We start from the raw sequence: 21,829 nt of genomic DNA on the forward strand, positions 1-21,829 counted from the left end.
GGGGTCATGGTGCAAAGGACACTATGGTGAAATTACTCCGAACCATCGCTTTAAGTAAAGGAATTGTGTTGGCTACTTTGTTCACCTCTGCTATTGGTTTTACCAAGAATATTTGGCAGTATTTTTAAACTACAAAAATACACACCTTTAAAGTATTTTGGTAGAAAATGCAAAGCCATCCTCCTTCTAACCTCTGTGCGTGAGACCTTCTCAGCAGCAAGCACATGCTCCAGTACAGAATATACGGCCCCCACTGACGTGCAAATGAATGATAGAAAACTGCAATGAAAGCTTGATATTTATGGTGAAAAACACAACGCTGATATGGGTGTAAGCTTGAAATGCCATCAGTCATTGATGATGGTCCGTGTAACGCTTTGCAGTGCTATGTTCTATTTGCAGAATTCACATGAAAAAATATAAAAATAGGCTTAAAAATCCGTTATCCATTCTTTAGGACGGCACAGTAAATGGGTTATTGTTGCTTATTTTGATTTTCAATTGAGCACAGTTACGGTTTTCTGTTCAGAAGTTAAAAATTGAAATGATGCGTCAATTTTCTAATTTTCCTTTTTTGCCCTTGTGATTGGACTGAACCACGAACACCGGGGGGAGAACACCATCTAGCTGGGCCAGGCTAGATGGTGGAAGGGAGCGCCGCCTGAAGTTGTTTGTGATTTTGACTCATTACTTTAGAGATTAATGACAAACTTTTTGGGAGAAGGCACGTTAAACATAACTTTCAGCCTATGTTGAACATATCTACAGTAGCCTATATTTGAATACCATAGCCATGCCATAGCAAATAATTCCCCAAAGCAGAATGTCATCGACGTCAGTCTTGGCTATACCGGGCTATACAGGCTACCCCGAGCACTGTTTGACATGGTATTTTTGCTTATTTAACGCTTTACGCTAGACTAGGTTTCATTAGGCTAAACGAAGACACAACGGTGAGCCTAATTTATCCGTTTATCCATTTATTAATTTCAACAGCAAATAGCCTACATTGGCCTGTAGGCTACTAGGGCTCACGTAGGCCTACTCATAAGTGTCAGGACGCAGCAATGTCTCCCTCTGCATCTGAAGTTCTGATCTCGAGCTGACATTATCAATCGCTTGGCACCTTGATGCAAGCGGAACTGTGTTTGATAGCCCTCCATCTCTACATCTATTTTTTACAGTCTATGCTCTACATCCGCTGATAAAATGTGATCACCAACACCGCGCGCCAATATCTATCAGGTCACCCACCCCTACGCGTGGTTCAGCCCAACAAAAACAGTAAAAAAAAAAAGGGGCCAAAATCCAATATTAACTGAATTTTACTTTTGTTTCCAATCCAGTTTCTGTTTTCTTTATCTTGCGTGACTAATGACACATTTAGAAAATAGCAGCAATTATCTATTTGCTGACCAGTTAAAACAAATTGAAAATTGGATTATTGAACACATTTTTTATTTGGACCCGATGGATGGAACAAATAGAACAAAGCACTGCAAAGCGTTACACGGACCGATGATGATTTATTGATCGTTTCGGTTAGCTCCGTGGAGCAAATTAAATTGTTTAGGCTATATCGAACCCATCGAACCACATCAAAGGGATCAGAGGATCCATCACAATATCACATGATCCAAGTCAGACGACAAATGGTAGCATGTTCAGTGATGTTCATCCCTTCTCACAATAGATAAGAGACCTGCATTCCATGCAAAATAACGTTGCAATGCAGGTGTAACGTTAACGATGAACTTGATGCTGCTGAAGTTGGTATGGGCAGAAAATAGTTGTTTTTATACAATTTACCATGCCGCAAGTCAAGTCATTACAAGTCAAAGGGGCAAAGTCAGAGTCGAGTCTCGAGTCAATAGCATGGAAGTCCAAGTCGAGTTACAAGTCATTTCTAATTTTGTCAAGTCGAGTCTGAAGTCATGAAAATCGTGGCTCGAGTCCAAGTCATTTGACTAGAGTCCACACCTCTGGGCTACATAATATTTAATTCTATAACAAAAATGTCAATTTGAACCCGACTGATATGGGATTTTAAAGACCAATACCGATTTCGATATTTGAACCGAAGCCTCTCAAGCAATGACAATCAAGTTAGCCTCCACCACTCAACCAATGCTAACATTATTTTACTGTTGGATATACTGTAGGCCTAAGCTGGAAAGGCAATACTGGAAATCTAGATGAAGGATCATTTGTCTTTCCTTTACTTTAATTTAAAAATAATTATCGCCGGCTACAAATGCCGATACTGATAAATCGGCAAATAGCTAATATCGGCCTATAATATTGCCACACCGATTTTTCAGTCAGGGTCTATGTCAATCATTATGAGGCACAATTACCTTGTAACCGCTTGTAACAGCTATTATGTGTGCATGTGTATACAGTGATAATGTTTAGCATCATCGTAGTCAGACATGGGCAGTATTTTAATTATACGTATTTTAAATAGGCCTAAGTATTTAATTACTTTAGCATATTTTGTAATTTCTATTTTGCAGAATTGGAACAAATCTAATGTAGTTTGTAACAACATACTTTGAGAGATTGTATTTAGAGTATTTCAAATACTTAAATACTTACAGTAAGAAAAACTGTCTTTTTTTTTCCTAATAAGCCTGATGAAAAATTGGGCTTGTCTGTAAAAGTTACATCCCAAGAGACTCTTTTGGAGAGCCACAGACTTGATTTCATTTAGAATCCGTCGAAAGACTCCAGAATGACATGGAAACATGTATAAAAAATCATATCTAGTTCTAGCTTTGTTGGGTGACAAACTTAGACGGGAAGCGAATGTGATTCACTGATATTAATATTAGCTGTGCTAGATAGACTTGCATGCATACTACAAGGGCACTGGGTCATGTCGTGTAAGGAACATGGTACTGCAAATAAACGGAAACATAGCCTACATTGCAGAGCTACTTAAAAATAATTCTGTGAAAATGCATGGATTCCAGTTGCTTCCAGTAGCAGCAACTGGAATCCATGCATTTCCACTGAATTATTTTTGGAATCTGATCCCTTATCATACCTGTTTATTCGTACTCATTGCTCGAATTATCGTGACTAAATTCAAAATGGCGGTGAACGGTAAACTTCCTGAAGGTACTCTCTGTATAAATCATCTTGTAAATAAACTACCAGTGCTTTTTCAAAGTTCTCAATGTCTCGTTTTAAATGTCAGGGCCCTTGGAAGTCTACCAATGAAGTGTGGAGCTACTTTGAGCCTCGTAAATGGTGTAAAACAGTGATTTATTTGCATGGCTAGGCCGATGCCCGAAGCACCCCCTTTGAAATCCTGTTGGTAGCATCGGCTAACTAGCGCCAGATTTCGGAGTGCAGGGGACAAGCCGAGATGAGCTATGAGACAAAAGTTCACACTCGGTATCATGTTTCAACACACTTTAGGTCAATATCACACCGAACTTCTCCTTTAACCCTTTGCTTAAAATAGGGGAGAGCTGGGAGGATAGAATTTAACTAGTGCTGTCCGTTAAACGCGTTATTAACGGCGTTAACGTAAACCTATTTTAACGGCGTCAATTTTCTTATTGCGAGATTAATGTTCTTTTTGGTCTAACAAACTTTCTAGTTTTTTCACATGCTGTTGCAATAACTAGTAACGTTAGAACAACTAGCCTACAACACCACATCGGATCTAGCTAGACCGGAAACAATACACACTGACAAATGGAATGGAAAGTTGTATGTGCTGCACGTACACGCCCCCTTTTAGGGGAAAGATGACTGTTTGGATATATACTACTACATTATTCTGTGTATCGGTGTTGCCTTAATCCCATACATGTCGTTTGGCCGTTCATTTCAACTCACATCACTATAAAATCCCCAAAAAACGGACAAAAATCAGCTGTTCCAAATGCATTTATGGAGCCTTAAGTTGAAGCTGTTGGAGTGCCTGCCTGCGCGGAGCTACTGTGTAGGTGGGTGTGCGTACCATAGCATTCATTTCTGTTGACGTCCCTGCAAATACTAATATCATTACCCTTTTGGAAGGACAGCATAAAATGTAAACCCATTTTTCCTTTTGTGACCAACTTAAGTGTTAGAATCCAACTTTTCTCTTTTACGATCCCCTCTGGACATGTCTGAAGTTGGAAAAAATGAAAAGAAAAGTCAACTGAGGGAGCCAAAATGGTCAACATGGGTTGCAAACCCAATTTTTTTTTTGTTAGGTAACACTTTACTTGACAGTATCGACATAAGAGTGACATGACACTGTCATGACACATGAACCCTAACCTATTACAATTTTAACATGCTTTTATACATATGAGGGGCGTAGGATAACGTACCAATAGGCCAGTGCACAGAAAGAGTAATGCAGTCCCAAAATTCATATTTTCCCTAACCTAACCCGAATGTCACTTAATAACAGAAGTGTTTTGTTTGTGCTGCCATTTTTATGTCACCCTGTAGACACCTTAAAAGCATTATGTCTTTTCTGTTTCATCATCCCTTTAGAACATTAAAAGTTATCACAAAAAGGGAAATGCAGTTCAGTTTAAAATGAGGCCAAACTGTTGAATTTGTCACACTACATTCATTGGTTACGGAAATGAGGGTGGATAGTTTGCTATGTTAGAGTTGATTCCACTGTCTCCAAACTGTTTCCACACTCCAAAGTCTGCTTCCTGTCAGTTCAATCATCGTTTACATTGATATGGGACGCTGATTACATGTTTTACCAGATCTACTTCGAAGTGAAGCTAGCGAAGCGGTCATATAGGGATTGTCAACGTTTTTTTTTTTTTCCCCGTCATCTACTTCCTGAATGTTTGGTCAGCGATACCTGGGACACCGAACCACCGGGGCACATGAAATTTGGTGGCCCCACTAGACTTTTACGGAAAAATTTTGTTTCGTCCCCAGGGGCCACTCCCCCCCACCCCCCCCCCCCCCGTGCTGGGCCCCCCGAACCGCAAAAAAAGCAGTTTTTCCTAAATAACTACCTGAACCGTGGCACTGAGGATGAAGAATTTTTTATGGTATGTTGGTCTCAAGGGCCCACATCAATCTGGCCCATAATCACTCATTTGTGATTTGCACTCCCCCGGTAAAAAATGAAAATGCAATATTATTCTGCTTTAATCGCCCCTATCTTCAGTTAAGATGTTCAGAACTGCACCAAATTGTGTATGATTGACCTGGCATTCTCTGGGGGTATGCCAAGTTTTGTAGAATTTCATCCATGGGGGGGTCCAAAAAAAATTAGGTTATGTGTACATTTAGTGACTGTACACTCATTGGCCTGTAGATGGCGGTGCACACATATACACATGCACACACACTACACACTAGGCTACCGGTCTGATACAGTTTTGCCTATACATGCGTGAGACTGAGACGCCTGTTTATTTTGTTTTAAGTGCGTGCAGGGTGTGAGAGAGGAATCGATGTGCTTTGATTCCAGCTTGGTAGTTGTAGTCTGTGAAATTAAAAAGCACGTATGTGTGAAGTATCCAAACAATGTCACCTTCATTTCATTATGGCTGCTTTAGCAACACACCTTAAGCTACTGTGTAGTGGGTCCCATTTAGAAGTGGCTACTTCATTCGCGCTTTCCTTGACTCATGGAGCTGCGTGAATTTTATTACAACTTTTCGCCACGATATGGCAGTTTAAGTCCGCTTGATACTGTAAGGCGCAAGCCATTGGTTTCCAAAGGAGATTTTATTTGTGTCGCCAGCATAGCCTATTGACAATTTATGTTGTAAATAGGCCTACCTTATAAGCCTACCTGTAGCTTAGGGAAGCTAACAGCTTTCTATTAGGATCTAGTTTGTTAGTTACAGTTTTGTCATAACTCCCTGATGCATTTTTGCATTTAGAATAGCCAGAGCGTGGATATCTCAATCGGAAAATTAAACAATATCGGGTGCCTATGGACTAGGCTGGGTGAACCCAGCCTGATCTGCCCGCTATTTATTTTTTGATTTCTTAAAAGATTGAGCTTGGTCTGGTGAAAGCCAGACTAGCCATGGACCTCAGTTACACAATGCAAGGGAACATGAATCAGCCTATATTTGCACGAACAATAACGGACAACAGCTCTTCAACTTTGGCCCGTTAAAATGTGTATGAACAGTCTAGCGACGCATTTCATCAAGGCCCAAGGACATGTCAGTTATTTGCACCACTGGTTAGATGTAAAACAGCATTTCGTTTCAGACTAGGCTACTGTTACTTAATTTGTCCATTAACAATAACGTTTCAGACTATTGTTACTTAATTTGTGCATTGACAATAAAGTATTACATGAACTAAAGATGACTAAAATCTTATGTAGAAGAAGAAACATTCACAAAAAATCCATCCATCCAAAAATGACCTTTGTTTTTGATAGCTGTTGAAAACGGCATGGAACTGACAGAGATGTTTTTGTTTATAAATAAATAAATAAATAAATAAATAACATTATGCTGATACCTTTTGCTTTTCCCAAATACAATGTAGCCTACAGGTGTAAGTGACCTTTCATCAATCCAGTTGCAATGGATGGACTGTGATGAACTGCCCTACTTGTGATTGTTTAGAGATTTTAAAGGTTTAATAACAATGCTACATCTTCTTTGGCTATTCTACAATCTATTCACCTTTTCAGCACCAGTAGGCTACTTTCTGTGCAGCCGCACACACACACTCAGGCATGCCAAACAAGCATACACAAAAGTTTCAAGAGTGGGGGATGGAGTAAAATATGGAGACAAATTGAAGTGTGATTTATTTTCGCGGAACGGATGTACAGGACTGAGCGGCGGTCATATTTTGTACCGCTATGCGGTACATCTAGTCTATGCTAATGACTGACACCTGCAGCTTTGAATACAGTAGAGAGACTGGCATAGCAATGCCAACCTACGTTACAAACAAATCAAGAGACAGGAGAATAAACTATGCTGCTCTACAATAGTGCAGATGTCTGCAAATGTGTGGATGACTTCGGTCAAGTTGGAAAGAAATGGACAGATTCGAACCAAAGTATAGGCTATGGGATTATGACTTCACGTTAAAACTGCAGATGCAGTCAGTAAGCTCCAATATCCAAAGTGGGTGATTATAACAGAATTTTCCCTATTTAACAATGTAGCCTCACGGATAAGGTAATATGTTTGATACCTGAAGACCTCTGGTCGAAACATTGTAGTCCAATAAAACACTCTGGGAACTTATATAACAGTGTGCGGGTATCTTTTTCTTTTTTTCATATCTTGGCTCAGCCATATATAGGCTACCCTGCACCTGTTTCCTTTTTTGTATATGTGTGTGCACTTTCATTCAATGAATGTCGGAAAATAGGCCACCGTGTGACACTGTAATGGGGAAAAACAACGCCGTATCAGCACGGCACGTAATGACTTCAGTCTAGTGACACCTCTGGAGTAGAACTGATAAAATGTTACCATTCCAAATATTAAAATACATGATATGCATGGAAAATATACATTGCAATTGCATTCAATACTGTGTTTATTCCTAGGCTGTCAGTGATGTAGCATAGAGGTAACCATGCAACCTCTGAATAATGTTCTTGGGGTTTTCAAGCATGTGTGTGAATTTTGTTACTTGGAAAATAAAATGTGCTCTTGAAAACTGAAGCAGGATGTCCCTTCAAGAGAAATTTTGCAATGTACCCTGCTATTTCCAGCCATAACAGGAAATATCATCATACAATGTTGTTAAGATGAAAACATTTTAGCGACCCAATACTATTGAAAAATGAAATGACCCAGGACATAACATGACAAACCTAGTCACAAGCAACCTATTACAATGCCAGCAAGCTTTGCAAGAAACACTCATCCAAACCTAACAGAGATACCTTGAATGTTTATCACATGATATTTATGGTGACGGGCACTTGTGGTTGTTGTTTCTTTCTTCATTCACACTCTCTGATTAACTTTGTCTCATGGTTAAAAAAGTATCACCTAGGTTGACATTTGATCTAATTTTCCATGAAATCTAATCTACCTATTTGTGTGTTTCTTATCTTGTTTTCTACTTCATAGTGATGTAACAGCATAATCATGTTAACATATAAATAAATCAAAAAGCTAATGCATTTGGTGTTCTTTCAACTAATGCAATCCACGAGGACAGAGATATTACTTTGTAATAGAAATTTGGAACACAGAGCATGAAGAGGTTTTTGAACAGACCTTTGTAGGAACTCCTCATGTTGTCACACACTGAAGCTTACTTCCTGTCACATACAGCACTAAATGAGGATATAACTCAAACACTATTGTGTTCAAATGAAAAACTGATGATTGTTGAGCAGGAAAAAAAAGATGACATTGTCGCACAGCACTAATGGGTGATGACTTACAGACAAAGCATCTGCTGGATTGTGAGGAACGGCATCGTGGGAAGTTGCGCTGGTTTCCCATCAGCTCCTGTGGCTTCAGCTCCCTTCTCTACATGGAGCAGCGCTCCCAGAAGAACCACAGCTTCCAGCACCACTTCCTGCTGTAATAAACAGCACCTCTCCGTGTCCCAGGCTCCGACTTATGTAACACAACTATGGATGACATTACATTTTGGACTAACTAGAACCTATTACTTAATAGCAAATTATTACAGGTTGAATCAACAATTAGTCAGTATAGTAGGCTAACACTGAATATTAGGAGGAGCCATTTTACATAGAACACTTTGGTTACTCTAAAATATCTGTAACATTTGTTTATATTTCTTCTCATGGCTACAGAATTCAAAAATCACAACACCTTAATTTATTCAAATGTAAATATCAGAGTTACTACTCACTTGTTTTCATTTTCTTACATAGACAAATAATGTATAAAATGTAGAAAAATAGAATGTCGTTTTATAGGGGAAGATCTGTTAAAAGTAGCAGGAAACGTCATATCTTCAACATGTAAGTGGGGAGGCTAGACGAACGTTGTGAATGATAGCACTGACCTTTGACTCCCCATTTTGTTTGGCAGTCTTTATTTTGTTGGCTAAAGAAAGCAGGAGGCTATATATAAATGACTAATTAGTTTTGTTGAGTCTATAAAAAACATCTGTTGTCTGAACTCATGGCGTGGGATCACTCTGCCCAGTCACTTACACATACATTACCGAAACAGCTACTGAATCATTTCAGCTTCGAGTATTTCCTCCATCAGAGTTTCAGCTACACAATATTAAGTTTTGCATCATTCATACATAATAAATGCAAGGCTTAACAGAATTCAAAGTGGGGCTAGGGGCCAATCAAACAAACACAGGAAACGGCCCCTTGTGAGCAGGAACACCAAAACTCTCTCCCTCTTCCAATACGATTCCCGTAAAAATCAGTCCTGTCTCCTGGGACCATCGCTGGTGTCATCTTTATGTAACACAGAGCGATGCATCAGAGCCAGACCAGATGACCACTTCCTTTTCTCCTCTGTCCTGTCCTGGAGGATGGTGGGTCACTGCTGCTGCAGCTGGGAGGGTGTGCACAGAGGGACACACAGAGTGAACTGGCAGAGGTCACGCAGCCCCCAGAGAGCACTGCTGAACATCCATAGTGCAAAGGGCGCACGCACTGCTTGACTCTATCACAATTCCACATCCACCTTGTGCCTTCAGATCCACAGGAACAGCATTTACTCAAGGACTCCCCAGCAACAGGACCCATTGATAAGCATTCCATAAAACATATAAACAGTAGAAATATATGTACGCTACACAACCTGATATTGTTATATGTCTGATATTGTTATATGTTATATACATGCATAATGCTAACAGATGATATGTTCTGTGGAATTGCATGTTTCCGTCTATTGTGGTTGTTTATATCTATGCTAATATTGGAACACAGAGTGTGTATAGAAATGCATGTGTGTGTCCAAACCTCCAGAGTGGATGTGAAGGCTTTTTCTCACAGTTGGGCGATGGCCATCAACTTTAATGAACTCCAGCTGGATGTAGATGCTTGTCTCAAAGGCCTGAGACTGACAGTGTGGTCTCACAGAGGGAGAGTCGGCCATCGTAGGGACATCCTGTGAGATAAACAAGGCATAGTGTCCACACTGATTGAATGCAGTGCATGGACAAATAAATCATGAAAACAGCATCACAGCAACACTTTTGCTTTGTACTTTACTGTGATGTACTTGAGCAGGTCACATTTATTATTATACTTAACCTCGAAAGAAAAACTTTGGAACAGGTGTTTTTAATGTTTTCACATAAAATGTATATAATAAACGTACATGCTCTTACTTCATTTGGAAAGTAAAGAACAATTATCACAAGACACAAACCAAAATTGTCCTAAAAAGCACCGGCTCTTTTGGGCCTGGTAGGACATTTTGGCCGCCAGAGGGCAATCTTGCACATGGAGTCCTGAGAGAGGGGTACCTCTGCAACCTCTTAGACAGACTAAGTGCGGAAATGTTGACCAGGACAAAAGGACCAGGACAAAAAATATTGACTAAATGAATTGGTCCTTTTTGACTAATAAAAATATTCATGAGATGGTCTGTTCACAAATATTGTATACAAGACCCCTACTATGAAATCTGTGGTTGAATATTTACATTGTGTAATGTTCAGGCATAGATTTGTCAGATTGTTTAGTACCAGTTAAATATACAAATAATTTTGAGAAATCTGTGAATAAACATGTCACAACATATTGTGCAATATCATTTATTTTCTTCCAGTAAATTTTGGTTTCCATACATGAGTATTGAGGATTCAGAAGAAAAGTGCAGTCACAGAAATGTCTCTCTTTGATCTTAATTATTTACCCTCAAATAAATGTAGCACAAAATTACAGCAACATAGATCAAGTGAATGCATTCCCCACAGGAGAGTGAGAGAGAGACCTTTCAATGAAGTAGAAATGAGAAATAAACCAAAAATGTAATCAAACAGGATTTTCTTGGTATGTAACCAGGGGCAAAGTAATCCTACCCATTCATTGTTCTGCATTCATCCTTACTGATCTTGAAATATACATCTTCAAAAATGTTGGTTCGAACTTTGCTCAAGGAACTATAAAACATCTTTAATCAGAATCTGGAAACACCAACACTGCTATTTACTTTTATTTTCATTATCACACACATCTGTTGCATTCATGTGAAAACTCTTCTTATAATACAGTGTCAAGGTGGCCTGGAACTACTGTGCAAGACTCCAAGTCTATCTGTGTCTCGTCATTTACACACAAAATACAAAACTATGCCATTTTATTTTTCTGTATTTAATTGCAGTATCTAAAAGAAGCAGGTGACAGCGATAACTCAAATATCAAGTATTATTCTAGATCACCAAGCTCTACAGAATATGATTTTCAAGAGTCTATTTAGACTGAATGGAGTTATGATGGTGGTTTCTGAACAGTTTGTATTGCTTCTTAGCTGATACCACATATAGTTTTGGCACACCACAGATGAGAGTTAATGTCATTAAAACATAATAAATATTTAATAAATATCTCTATAATTAAAATACTGTGCATTTTCCTATGTCTCTTAAAATAAGATATACTGAGATGATATAACTCTAACTCCTCTATAATAGGTATTAGCAACAGTATTATGCATCTCCCTACAGCTTTGGGGGCCATGATTAAATAATTAACATCAACCATCAATTAAATCAACACCTGACATTCTCCCTCAGTTCAAACCACACACGACTCATACAAAGCTAGATGCAAGAGGGTCTCAATAAATCCACAACATTTGCCAACTCTATATCATTCCCGCACAAAGTAACTGTATCCTATTCACTGTTTACATACTGTTTCACCACCCAGCCACCAGCAGGTCCAAGAATGCTAAAATATACATCACCTGTCACTGACATTTTAGATGATTCAATACAAATGTGATGTCTTTTGACAATTAGAAACTGGTACAGTAAACATCTTCTTATCTCCACTTGGATTAACTAAAATTAAGAAAGAGAAAATGTGTTAATGGTTAATGGATGTCCGTCCCCCCCCCCCCCCCCCCCCAACAAACTAGCATTTAATTGAGGCAGTCAACAACATCCATCAATCTAAATTTCAAGGATAATTCAGTACTGTGCAAAAATTTTACCCGCACTTGAAACAAATGAAACAAGTAAAGTGAAGACGGCACTTTCAAAATAACATGAATGTTTTTTACTTGTCAACCAACAAAATACAAAGTGCATACATAAATGTTTGAAAATGTAAATATATAGACACTAATGTAGAAGGAAAAAAAGTAAAAATGCATAAAAGTTTTGCACAGTACTGTGAGTAAATTTCAGTGACAAGATTTTTTCGTCCCTACTCAGTGAGGACACATGCTTTCACTTAAACAGACAAATTAAGAAAATGTCTAAATATAATGCTGTATTTCGCTAGAGATTATGACACTTAGATGTGAAAGGTGTGAATAAACAGAGGTGAGTGTACTCAGCTATGAAGAGGCCCTATCTTTTAAAAAAGTTTCAATAGCTTGGTATATGTGTGTGTCAAACAGAATTCAATGGTCTTCTCACTGTGCTTTCTGAGGAAGAATTCTTCTGCCCAGGTATTGTACAAAAAAAAATACATTGGGCAAGATCTCTCAAAGTTACAACAAAGGCAAAACATTCAGAAAGTCAAAACCTTGTCTGCCTTGCAAGACAATGCTTACAAAACAAGAAATAGATTCTCCATGAAACCCTGAGTGTAGAGATTGTTGTTTTCCCGATTCCATTCCAGCACAAATATGCCTATCAGAAATGAATGGCTAACTATGCTAACTGCTCACTTTAATTCAAAGGATCCAATCCTTAAAATATCAACTTACTTGTGATTTGTGTATACCTATTTCAGAGCCAACTGGGATTCATTATCTCACTTTTCAGATACTGTTTTTTTCATGTCCTAGTCTGTGTCTGTTGCGGGGATCTCCAAAACACAATGCGCTAGCATTCCATCTCATTAGTGTGCTGAAAGTAGAATACAATGGATAAACCATAAATACAACTACCAGGTATTAAAGTCAGAAAATAGGGTCAAATAATCTGAGATACACTAAACGACCTTCACTGTGTGGAAGACCAAATGAAACAGTTCACATGTTTTTTTCTTTTGTGATTAAAAAATCATTTTCAGCAAACCCAAATACACTGTAACACTGTGGAGAGAACAGACAGCCAATGAACGTGCTGCAGTTTGCTACGGTTAACAAAACAGGTGCAAGTACAGGTGACCTCTTTTCCAAGTGAGAATGCCCAACCCTGGACCATCTGCAGGTGAACTGAGGGAGACGATTTCCATGAAACACATCGTATTTTAGTCTCATCTACTTTCCAGAGAAAAGGTGAAGAAGGAAAAAAAGCAAGATATTTCATAGGGATCTGACAGACAACATACATCAATATTCCATTTTGTCCTGAAGAAATATTTCTAGCAAAGATAGAAACTGTATCTCCAGCTCAGCTGGCTTTTTGTTGTCTTCAAATGATTTAGTTCCCAGAAGACATTGACGTTGCAAGAATTTGTGATCCTTGTCTCTTGTATCCCATGCAGTGTGTGTGGGATGCCCCGGGTCCTCGATCAGGCCTCACTCGACTGATAGCTCACTTCCAGAGAGGACTTTTGTGCTTGTGTGGGAACTGCTGTTTCCGAAGTCAACACAGTTTCTTCAGGATATGTGTAGTCCTACGGTCCAAAAACATCACCCCGCCCCCCCCCCCCCCAGCCCTCAAAAAAAAAAGAAAAAAAGGGAGAAGGAAGCCAAACATCAAAAGCAAGAGAACTTCAACAAAAGATAAAAAGAAAATGGTAGCCTTATGGAGTTCTGATGTCGTTGCAAAGAGCCGAGCCTATTCTCATCTGTCTAAGAGCACTTTCAATGCTCGCTCAATGTTCATGCGGTGGCCCACCCGCGTCACCCCCAGGTCTATCAGATCTTCCTTCTGTAGGTTGGGCAGGTGGCTGCCCTCGATGTCGTTCTCCATGAAGGCGTCCCGGTGCTCGCCCAGGTTCAGGCTCTCCAGCCAGTCGGCCACATCATGCTTGGTCCACATGACGACGGGCTTGGTGGCGAAGGGCTTGTTGGAGGGCGCCTGGATGAGCGTGAGCGGCGATGGCGAGCGACTGCGACCCGTGCCCAGGCTGAGCGGCGGCGTGGGCAGGCCGAACACGTCTGTCATGGTGGGCGAGGTGGCGGACGGCGGCAGGGACGAGGAGGTGCAGCCAAGGCCCGAGTCCGGCGGGGACATGATGGGGTTGGGGCCGTGGTGGTGGTGGTGGTGGTGCGGGAGTGCATGGTGCGGGTGGTGGTGGGAGGGGGGCAGGCTCGAGGGCGGGGTGGCAGTGGAGTTTGGAGGCACATTGGGGCCGGGCTGGGTGGAGAAAGTGACCGTGGTGTTCTGCTGTGTACCTGAGACAAGGGACAGACCGTCTGGATTCCTGCACGGGAGGAAGAGAGGAGAGACAGGGGTAAGAAAGACTTCAACTTAAAAACACATAAGACACATAAAGTTCCTATGGGGGATATGATCAAGTGACAAAGATTTGTAAAGATAGATTTGAATCCATTTAGCACAGATATTGTAATATGATGCATGTTGTTTGTCTCTCTGTTACAAGTTTAAGAATAGATACAGTAGGTCCTGCGTGCCGCCACACAACGACATCTGCCTGTCCACAGAAAGGGAAGCTAAAGATAGATAATTCCACACCTCTAAAACAAACCCATCCTTCAAAACCTGCTTCTACCAGCATGACGCTTCTAACATCTCTCACCTTCTAATTCCTCACACAAAATAAGCAGAGAGAAAGAGAAACGGACGGAAAGAGAGAGAGGGGGATAAGGAGAGCATGGCAAGAAAAAAAGAGAACAGTCTTTGCCAGAAGCTTCATCTTCCCTTTTTCGCCCAGGTGTGCAGACCTCAATGTGGAGCTGAGCTGCGCTATCGCACTACGGCACTGAGGGGAAAGGACCACTGCATGTCTGAGAACCACAGAACTCTTAACACTCTGTCTAAATCCTGAAATGCTCTTCATGGAGAGTGACTCGTCAAATTCCCTGAATAAATGTCTCAATTAAAACACACAAGCCTGCAGTGCAAACATTTGTGTCTGGCCATCTTGAACTAAACTGGCGTTGCCTGAGGTTTTTGGGGTCATTATCATGTTCCGTAAATAAACACCCAGCCATCCATAATAAATGAGACTGCAGCTTCACTGGGGTCTGTAGCTGGGACTGAGCAGGGCTGTGTCTACATGATGCATTTCAGTTCATAGACACTGTATGGTTCTGTATAAAAACAACTGTGCAGACAGAGAACATACGACTGCCTTTTGATTGTGACACGCCATGGCAGTGCCAGAAGATGCGGTCATGTGAGTAATGCAAGGTGTGATTCAGCCAAACATATCATCCGCCGAATCATCTGTGTTGTTCGGAGGGCAAATGCCTCTGAACTGTGCTGTAACACCCCCTCCCACACCCCTGCTGCAGAACACAATGGTTTTGTCCATGCTCATCAGACTGACGTAACTCATCTGCTCCTCAAGGCTCTTCTCATTATTAGGTTGCTAGGCAACCCCCTTTTTTCTTTCATGAGAAGAGCACACACACACACACACACACACACACACACACACACACACACACACACACACACACTAAATCCAGGAGCCTACATGCAGCCCTGCGCCACGCTGCGCTGCACAGAGTGCTGAAGATGTACCTGCTTTCAAAGTGAGTCCTGGATCCCGTGGGAGAGTCTAACGCCTCCCCTGGCTTTGGCGTTTTGTCCTTGTTCATGTGCTGCAGGGCGGAGTTCAGCTCGCCCATGCCGTGGTGGGGCTTGAGGTCGGACGCGTGGGGGCTCTTCAGGTCGCCAGGGTCGCCCCAGAGCTTTGAGGTTCGCTGGGTCGGTGTTTTGGGGGGCTCCGGGGGCGCGGGGTTGGAGGGTGGGGGCGGGATGGAGCTGGGCACCCTGAAAGGGCTCATGCTCTCCTCCTCTTTGTAAAGTGCATTTTTATTGAGGATGGGCTTGAGCTTTGGCTTGGACATGGCCTGGGGCCGGTCCACCAAGAAGGCCTGTCCATCTGCATAGACCGTGCATGTGTCCAGAGTCTCGCCTCCCTCCGACGACAGGGTGGAGATGCTGGACACGGTGGAGACCGTGCTGGTTGTCTCCAACTGGGGGTCCCCGCTGCTCCGACTGTCCACCTCGATGCCCGAATCGGTGATTGGCTCGTACGTGTCCATCGGCGGGAAACTGGGCGGGGTGCAATTGGTGAGCACCGCGGGCCTCTTGATCTCGGCGTTCCCTGCGGAGAGCTGTGAGTAAAAGGGGGTGAGCGAGGATCCTCTCGTGCCATTGGCCTTCTGCTTGAGCAGCTCGGCCAAAGCCGCCTGGTCCTCGGGGATGTCGAAACTGTTGGCAAACTCAAGTGGGGGAGGAAGAGGGTCAGTGAATGGAAACTCCTCATCGATGTCAACTGACGCCAGGGGAGGGGGAGGGATGCCGAAGGGCAGCTTGACCGGCTCGTCCACAGAGCTGATGGTGATGATGGTCTTCCCGTGGGGAGGGTTGGCAGAGAGAGATTTGGGCATGACAGGGTGGGTGGGGGCGGCCGGCTGGTTGGGATCGCGGAGCTCGCCGGGGGCACTGTCCGAGCTGACGCCCTCCTCGCGCTCTCCATCGGACAGGCTGTTGCTGTCCTTCTTGGCACCATCTGTGGTGTGCACCATCAGGAGTCCGGCTGACTTCTGCTGCGACGTGTCCACGATGTCGATGAGCATGTTCTTCTTCTCCTCCGGCCTCTTCTCCTCCTTGCCGCCCAGATGGAGTCCGTCCTGCATGCTGTACGCATGCTTGGACTCGGTCTCGTACTTGGCCTCCGTCATCTGCCGGCGCAGGGCCGATCTCCCAGGCCGACCCATGGTAGCCGTGGCTGAGAAGCTCACCGCCACGTTCGACCGCAGCTTGGTGTCGATGAATAAGGGCTTGTTGAGGTCGGGCTTGGACAGGTCGCTCTTGAGCGGGAGCGGCTGCGACTGCTCCCTCATGGCACGGTCGCGGGCAGCGAGCGCCAGGGCTAGCGGCGAGTTCGGGTCCAGGGGTTTCCCTGTGACCGGGTGCACGTAGTTGCCGCCGCCCACGTTGTAGGTCTTGTTGGCGGGCAGGCTGATGGGGCTGTGGTGGCCCGTGCGCGTGTTGAGCACCTCGCGCACCATGGTGGGCTCGGGGCTGTTGAAGTCCGTCACGTTGCCTCCGCCGGACCCGCCGCCCCGCGGGATGCTCAGGAGGGAGGTGGGCGGCGCCATGAGCCGCCGCAGGCGCTCGTCGCTGCTGAACATGCCCTCGTCGATGGACTTGGAGTGCCGCAGTCGCGGGGCCGGAGTTGGGGCGGGCGAGTCGTCGTCGGCCAAATCCGTGGAGCGGAAGGACGGGGAGTTCCTGTGGATCTCCAGCCGTTTCTCACGCCGGTGCACGATGGCAGTCGCGAACGGGTTGCTGGGGCCGAGGTCGTCGGGCCGCAGCTGGCCCGGGTGGTCCTGGACGCCCGTCTCGATCTCCATGCTGCTGCCCTGGCTGCTCTTGCCACTGCTGCTGGTGGACGGCTCCTTGATGATGATGGTGGGGATGGAGATGGTGCAGGTCTTCTCCGGGCTGTCCTCCACGTTGGGCTGCTTGACCAGCATGCCCTTCCTCCGCATCGGCTTGTTCGGTGCAAACAGGCTCGGGTGGTTCTTGCTCATGTCCGAGTAGGGGTTCTCAGGCACCTGGGCTCGCCTCATGTGGAGGCTCTGCTGAGCCGTGGGGCCCGAGTGGTTGAAGTCCCCTGTCTGGAAGTGCTCTGGACTGTCCCTATAGAATGGGCCCTGCTCCCTCCACGCTGACCCCATGCCCGCGTCTCCTCTCTCGGGGGCCGTGCTGTTGGAGGCCGGGCCCTGGGTGAACCCGGCCCGGATGGTGCCGTAGGCCCGGTTGGGGGTGGGAGGGTTGTTGCCATTGTTGTACGGAGGGGAAGGTGGGGAGATGGCTGGTGGAGGCGGAATGTCCTCCGATGTGTCCGGCATAGAAAGGCTTCTGGTAAATTTCAGCACTGGAGGTGTAAGAAACTGTTTCTCCTCTTCAGTCACACCTGTGAGCAACACAACAAAACAAAACAATTAGCATCAGCATGGAACACAAGAAAAGAAAACAAACACTTTAAAGCAAATGGGGAATCCACACTGTGTAATGGAATGGTGGCTCTTGCTTACTTGCATTGTTGCTTACCTATAGATGTCTGCCGCCTCATAGTTGCTCTCGGCACATCCAGGTAGCCTGCTCGGGGACTTCCAGGCACTGGAGGGGAGGCAACTGCCACATCCTGGCTATTGCACAAAGACTGAAGCCGACAAGATCAACACAAACACAAATGTCAGCACAGTCATGGCTTTTCTCATTATTCCAAGAGAAATTCACTTTGAAAACATCAGTGTTTGCGTTCCCTTTGATATTTATATTTGGCTTACTCTTACTGTTACTCTTTGGCTTACATTCATCTCAGGGGCCACAGCAAAGCATCTGCTGGTTGGCCTTGGTTTGACCGCAGCGACCCTTGTGTCAATCGTTGAATTATCCCACGGGGGCTTCTGAGTGGGTATTATTTCGTCCACCTTATCTGAAAAATAAAGGTTGCATTGCCTAATCTGAATAACAGACCTATTTGTTACCATTTTACCATTTTTAATCTTGCAAGCCAATGACCTTTCAAAGGATCCTTTGAAAAATAAGTCAAAATCGAGCAAGGGAGGGGAACAGAGATAATGACATTGACACTGGTCAAGGTCAAAGCCGTGCAAGCACTTTTTCTGACTGTATCAGAAGATGCCTCAGCTAGATTCTCAGCCACCACTGCACAACATGCTAGCGTTGCTTTAAGAAAGCTTCCCATGCATTGGGACGATTACTTAGTGTGACTTGAAATACAATCCTCTTCTTCAGACCCTCAATATTAGAAGGCTGAGCATCTACACAGAAATGGAGGAGAAGGAAGTTCAGTGCCTGACATTGACATCTGTCCAACTGCATACAGTTCACAACTACTAGTCCTGACAACTTTCAAAACCGGTTCTGATATGCCATTGGATTTGGGTGGAGATCAGAGGACTGTCAGATTCTGTCAAAATGCAACGGATAAATGTCTGTGTCAACTAAGAGTGTACGATGGGTCTACTAACTCCATTAGCAAGTTTTATTGTACATAGAGTCAGGATTACTTATATGAGTCACATGTATCACTCTAAATTAAAAGCATCTGCAATAATACACAAGACAACACAACCCAGTGCTATGTGTGCTGTACGTCGTCTTGGTTCAGAGAAAGTCTTGAGTCCATTGTAGAAAAAGATGAGAAAACAAATGAGCCTTCTTCAAGGTCTGATGCCTTGATAGATTCAAGTTTTTGTGTGAGAAGCTGTGGCTACTCACTGCAAATATGACATTACATTTTTTGCAGGTGGATTGTTGCTATATTAAACAGTATTGCCATGGTAACGTCTTATTTCTCAGTCATTCAAAGCAGTGGAAGGCACTCGTATCATAATAGATAGTTTTCCATCTCTGACAGGAAATAATCTCTTTCTAATGTATATCCCATGGCACAAGACCAATTGCCCTCTCAGTCCTGAATAATGAACAGCAATTAACTCTCTAAGAATCAAATGTGAATATTTCTTAATAGTAAAATATAAAAATGAACCCTGGCAGACATTTTCTTTTCAAAAGTTACATAATCCCTATTTCAAATGGGGGCATAGCTCACTAGAAATAAGGCATGTGAACGGTAGCCCAGTCTTAAAAACTGTGAAATGTGCAATTGTTTAAAGTAGAGAGGGGTGAACTAGATGTTCTACTGGCAATGCACATATTACTGTCCCTGATCTGTGTGAGCGAGTTCAAGAGTGCCATAGTCAGGGTTCCAAACTATGCAAATAACTGAATGGCCAAATGTTCAAGCTGAGTGCCAGAGTAGGACTGCACATGTAAGGTACAGTGTGCCCTTTGCTCAGACATATGTGAGGAATCATAAAGGCGACGTTAATGAGGCCGGGGAATTCATGGAATGTGAGGAATAGGGAGATACCATCCTCATTAAATCGCCAACAGCACTAAGGGAACAGCACTGATGACTGGTGAGGAGGACATATACAAGTTGATGTAGCTCTACATAAAGTATTAACCTCAGCTAAGCTACATCTGCTATATTTAGCGCTTTATTCACCGTGTTTTGACACTTCTAGATGTCTTCATTTTGCTGAGGAGGCAGTACTGGCAATAGGTGGAAGGCATTCGTCCATTTACGTCAGTATACAGAGTATTTGCATATCGCACTTATGTTAACATTTCAACATGTGGGTGAATATTTAGCGAAAAAGGAAAAAACATGGATAGTGGTTCAGAGAAGCCGATGATATCCTTAGAATGTGCCAGTGGGGCTCAATGGGCATGAGATGAGAAAAGCAGCAAGGGAACCTCATTAAGTACTGCCTCACCATGTCAGAACACATAGACCTGTGAGGACACAGTGCTGATCACTATACTGACTTAGAGGAACTCAGAGAACACATTCATATGTGGATTATATACTGAGCTTGAAATTTAAATTAAACCAGATCCATCATTCAGTATTACCCATATAGCCATAATATAGAGTGTGACTGTTAAATTATTATTTATAGTTTACGGTATGAAACATGCCTATCAAACTTACCACCCCTCTTTTTCCTCAAAGTGGCTTGAACATAAGAGAACATTTACATTTTAAATGATTACATGTACAGACAAAAATGCAGTTTATACATTTAAAAAAATATGAAGGTAATTCCCATATTTAGTATTATTGCTACTCAAAATTGATACCTAATGGAATCGCCTCTATGTTATCCCCCAAGGACTTATAGGATTTTAAACTACTAGCTTAAATGTTTCCTCATCAGAAATCTTGGACATGTGTGCCAATTGTGTTAAAAGCACATAAATGGAATCGATTTCTCCAATGAATGTATAATTGTAGATTATGTTTAGATTAGATTTATGGACAACCATACTGAAACAAGGTTCTCTTAAAGCAATCCATTAACATCCACGAAAGCTGCTTCTACAAATGAATGTGTTTTATGACCAGTGGCTGGGCCTAATAAAAGGCCAATCTGTTCCACGACCTGATCTCTCATTAGTTTTACCTATTTAAATGTCAGGGTGATGGGTGCTGAGAAAGGGCCGTACAACCCAAAGGTCATCTCAGGTAGAATGTCACCACTGCTGAGAGATGAGCAGCCCTGTTTAACGGCTATACTGTAGTGTGCATTTAAAAAAAAAAATCAATGTGAGTTTGTAAGTCTGTTTCTTTGTAAGTCCTAGACTATAATGATGATATAATGATGTTAAAATAAAACAGCAGGTATATGTATTGTAAAGGGTTGTAATATACTGCACCTTCAGCTAAGGACAAATTAATGTGAACAATGACTATGTGATAACAGACATATAGCAAAGCAAACATACATAATGAGTCATGACAATGGCCAAAGCTGCAAAATACACACACACAGAGACAGACAGGAATAATATACATAATGACTTACCACCTTGTTCAACTATTGAGGCACATGGGGGATAGAAAAGAAAGCCATTACAAGGTGTTGTTGATGAGTATAAAGTAGCCATTTCTAATGCTGTCATAATTAATAAAACTTGCCATTGCCTTTTCCTAAAATAAGTGGGACATGAGATATTTGATCATGTTGGCCTATGATCTGGGACAATTTCATATGCTAATGACCAATGCCATGATTTTCAT

The 21,829-nt window shown here is 42.8% G+C and overlaps 1 protein-coding gene across 5 annotated transcripts in view; it reads right to left on the reverse strand.

Moving 5' to 3' along the window:
- Positions 1-10,676: 10,676 nt before the first annotated feature.
- Positions 10,677-21,829, reverse strand: part of shank2b (SH3 and multiple ankyrin repeat domains 2b) — an 85,522-nt gene continuing 74,369 nt past the window's right edge. For 2 of the 5 annotated variants that reach the window (XM_042110801.1, XM_042110802.1), the window contains exons 20-26: positions 21,615-21,626; positions 20,741-20,764; positions 18,939-18,998; positions 18,525-18,649; positions 18,262-18,373; positions 15,715-18,124; positions 10,677-14,428 (exon numbers count right to left, since the gene is read on the reverse strand). In XM_042110801.1, coding sequence (XP_041966735.1) covers positions 13,846-14,428; positions 15,715-18,124; positions 18,262-18,373; positions 18,525-18,649; positions 18,939-18,998; positions 20,741-20,764; positions 21,615-21,626 — 3,326 coding nt within the window. In that variant the 3' untranslated portion in view covers positions 10,677-13,845. The remainder of the gene's footprint in view (positions 14,429-15,714; positions 18,125-18,261; positions 18,374-18,524; positions 18,650-18,938; positions 18,999-20,740; positions 20,765-21,614; positions 21,627-21,829) is intronic. The other 3 variants (XM_042110803.1, XM_042110804.1, XM_042110805.1) reach the window with 3 other exon arrangements.

The sequence above is a fragment of the Alosa sapidissima genome, chromosome 11 (assembly GCF_018492685.1).
Source record: "Alosa sapidissima isolate fAloSap1 chromosome 11, fAloSap1.pri, whole genome shotgun sequence".
NCBI lineage: Eukaryota > Metazoa > Chordata > Actinopteri > Clupeiformes > Clupeidae > Alosa > Alosa sapidissima.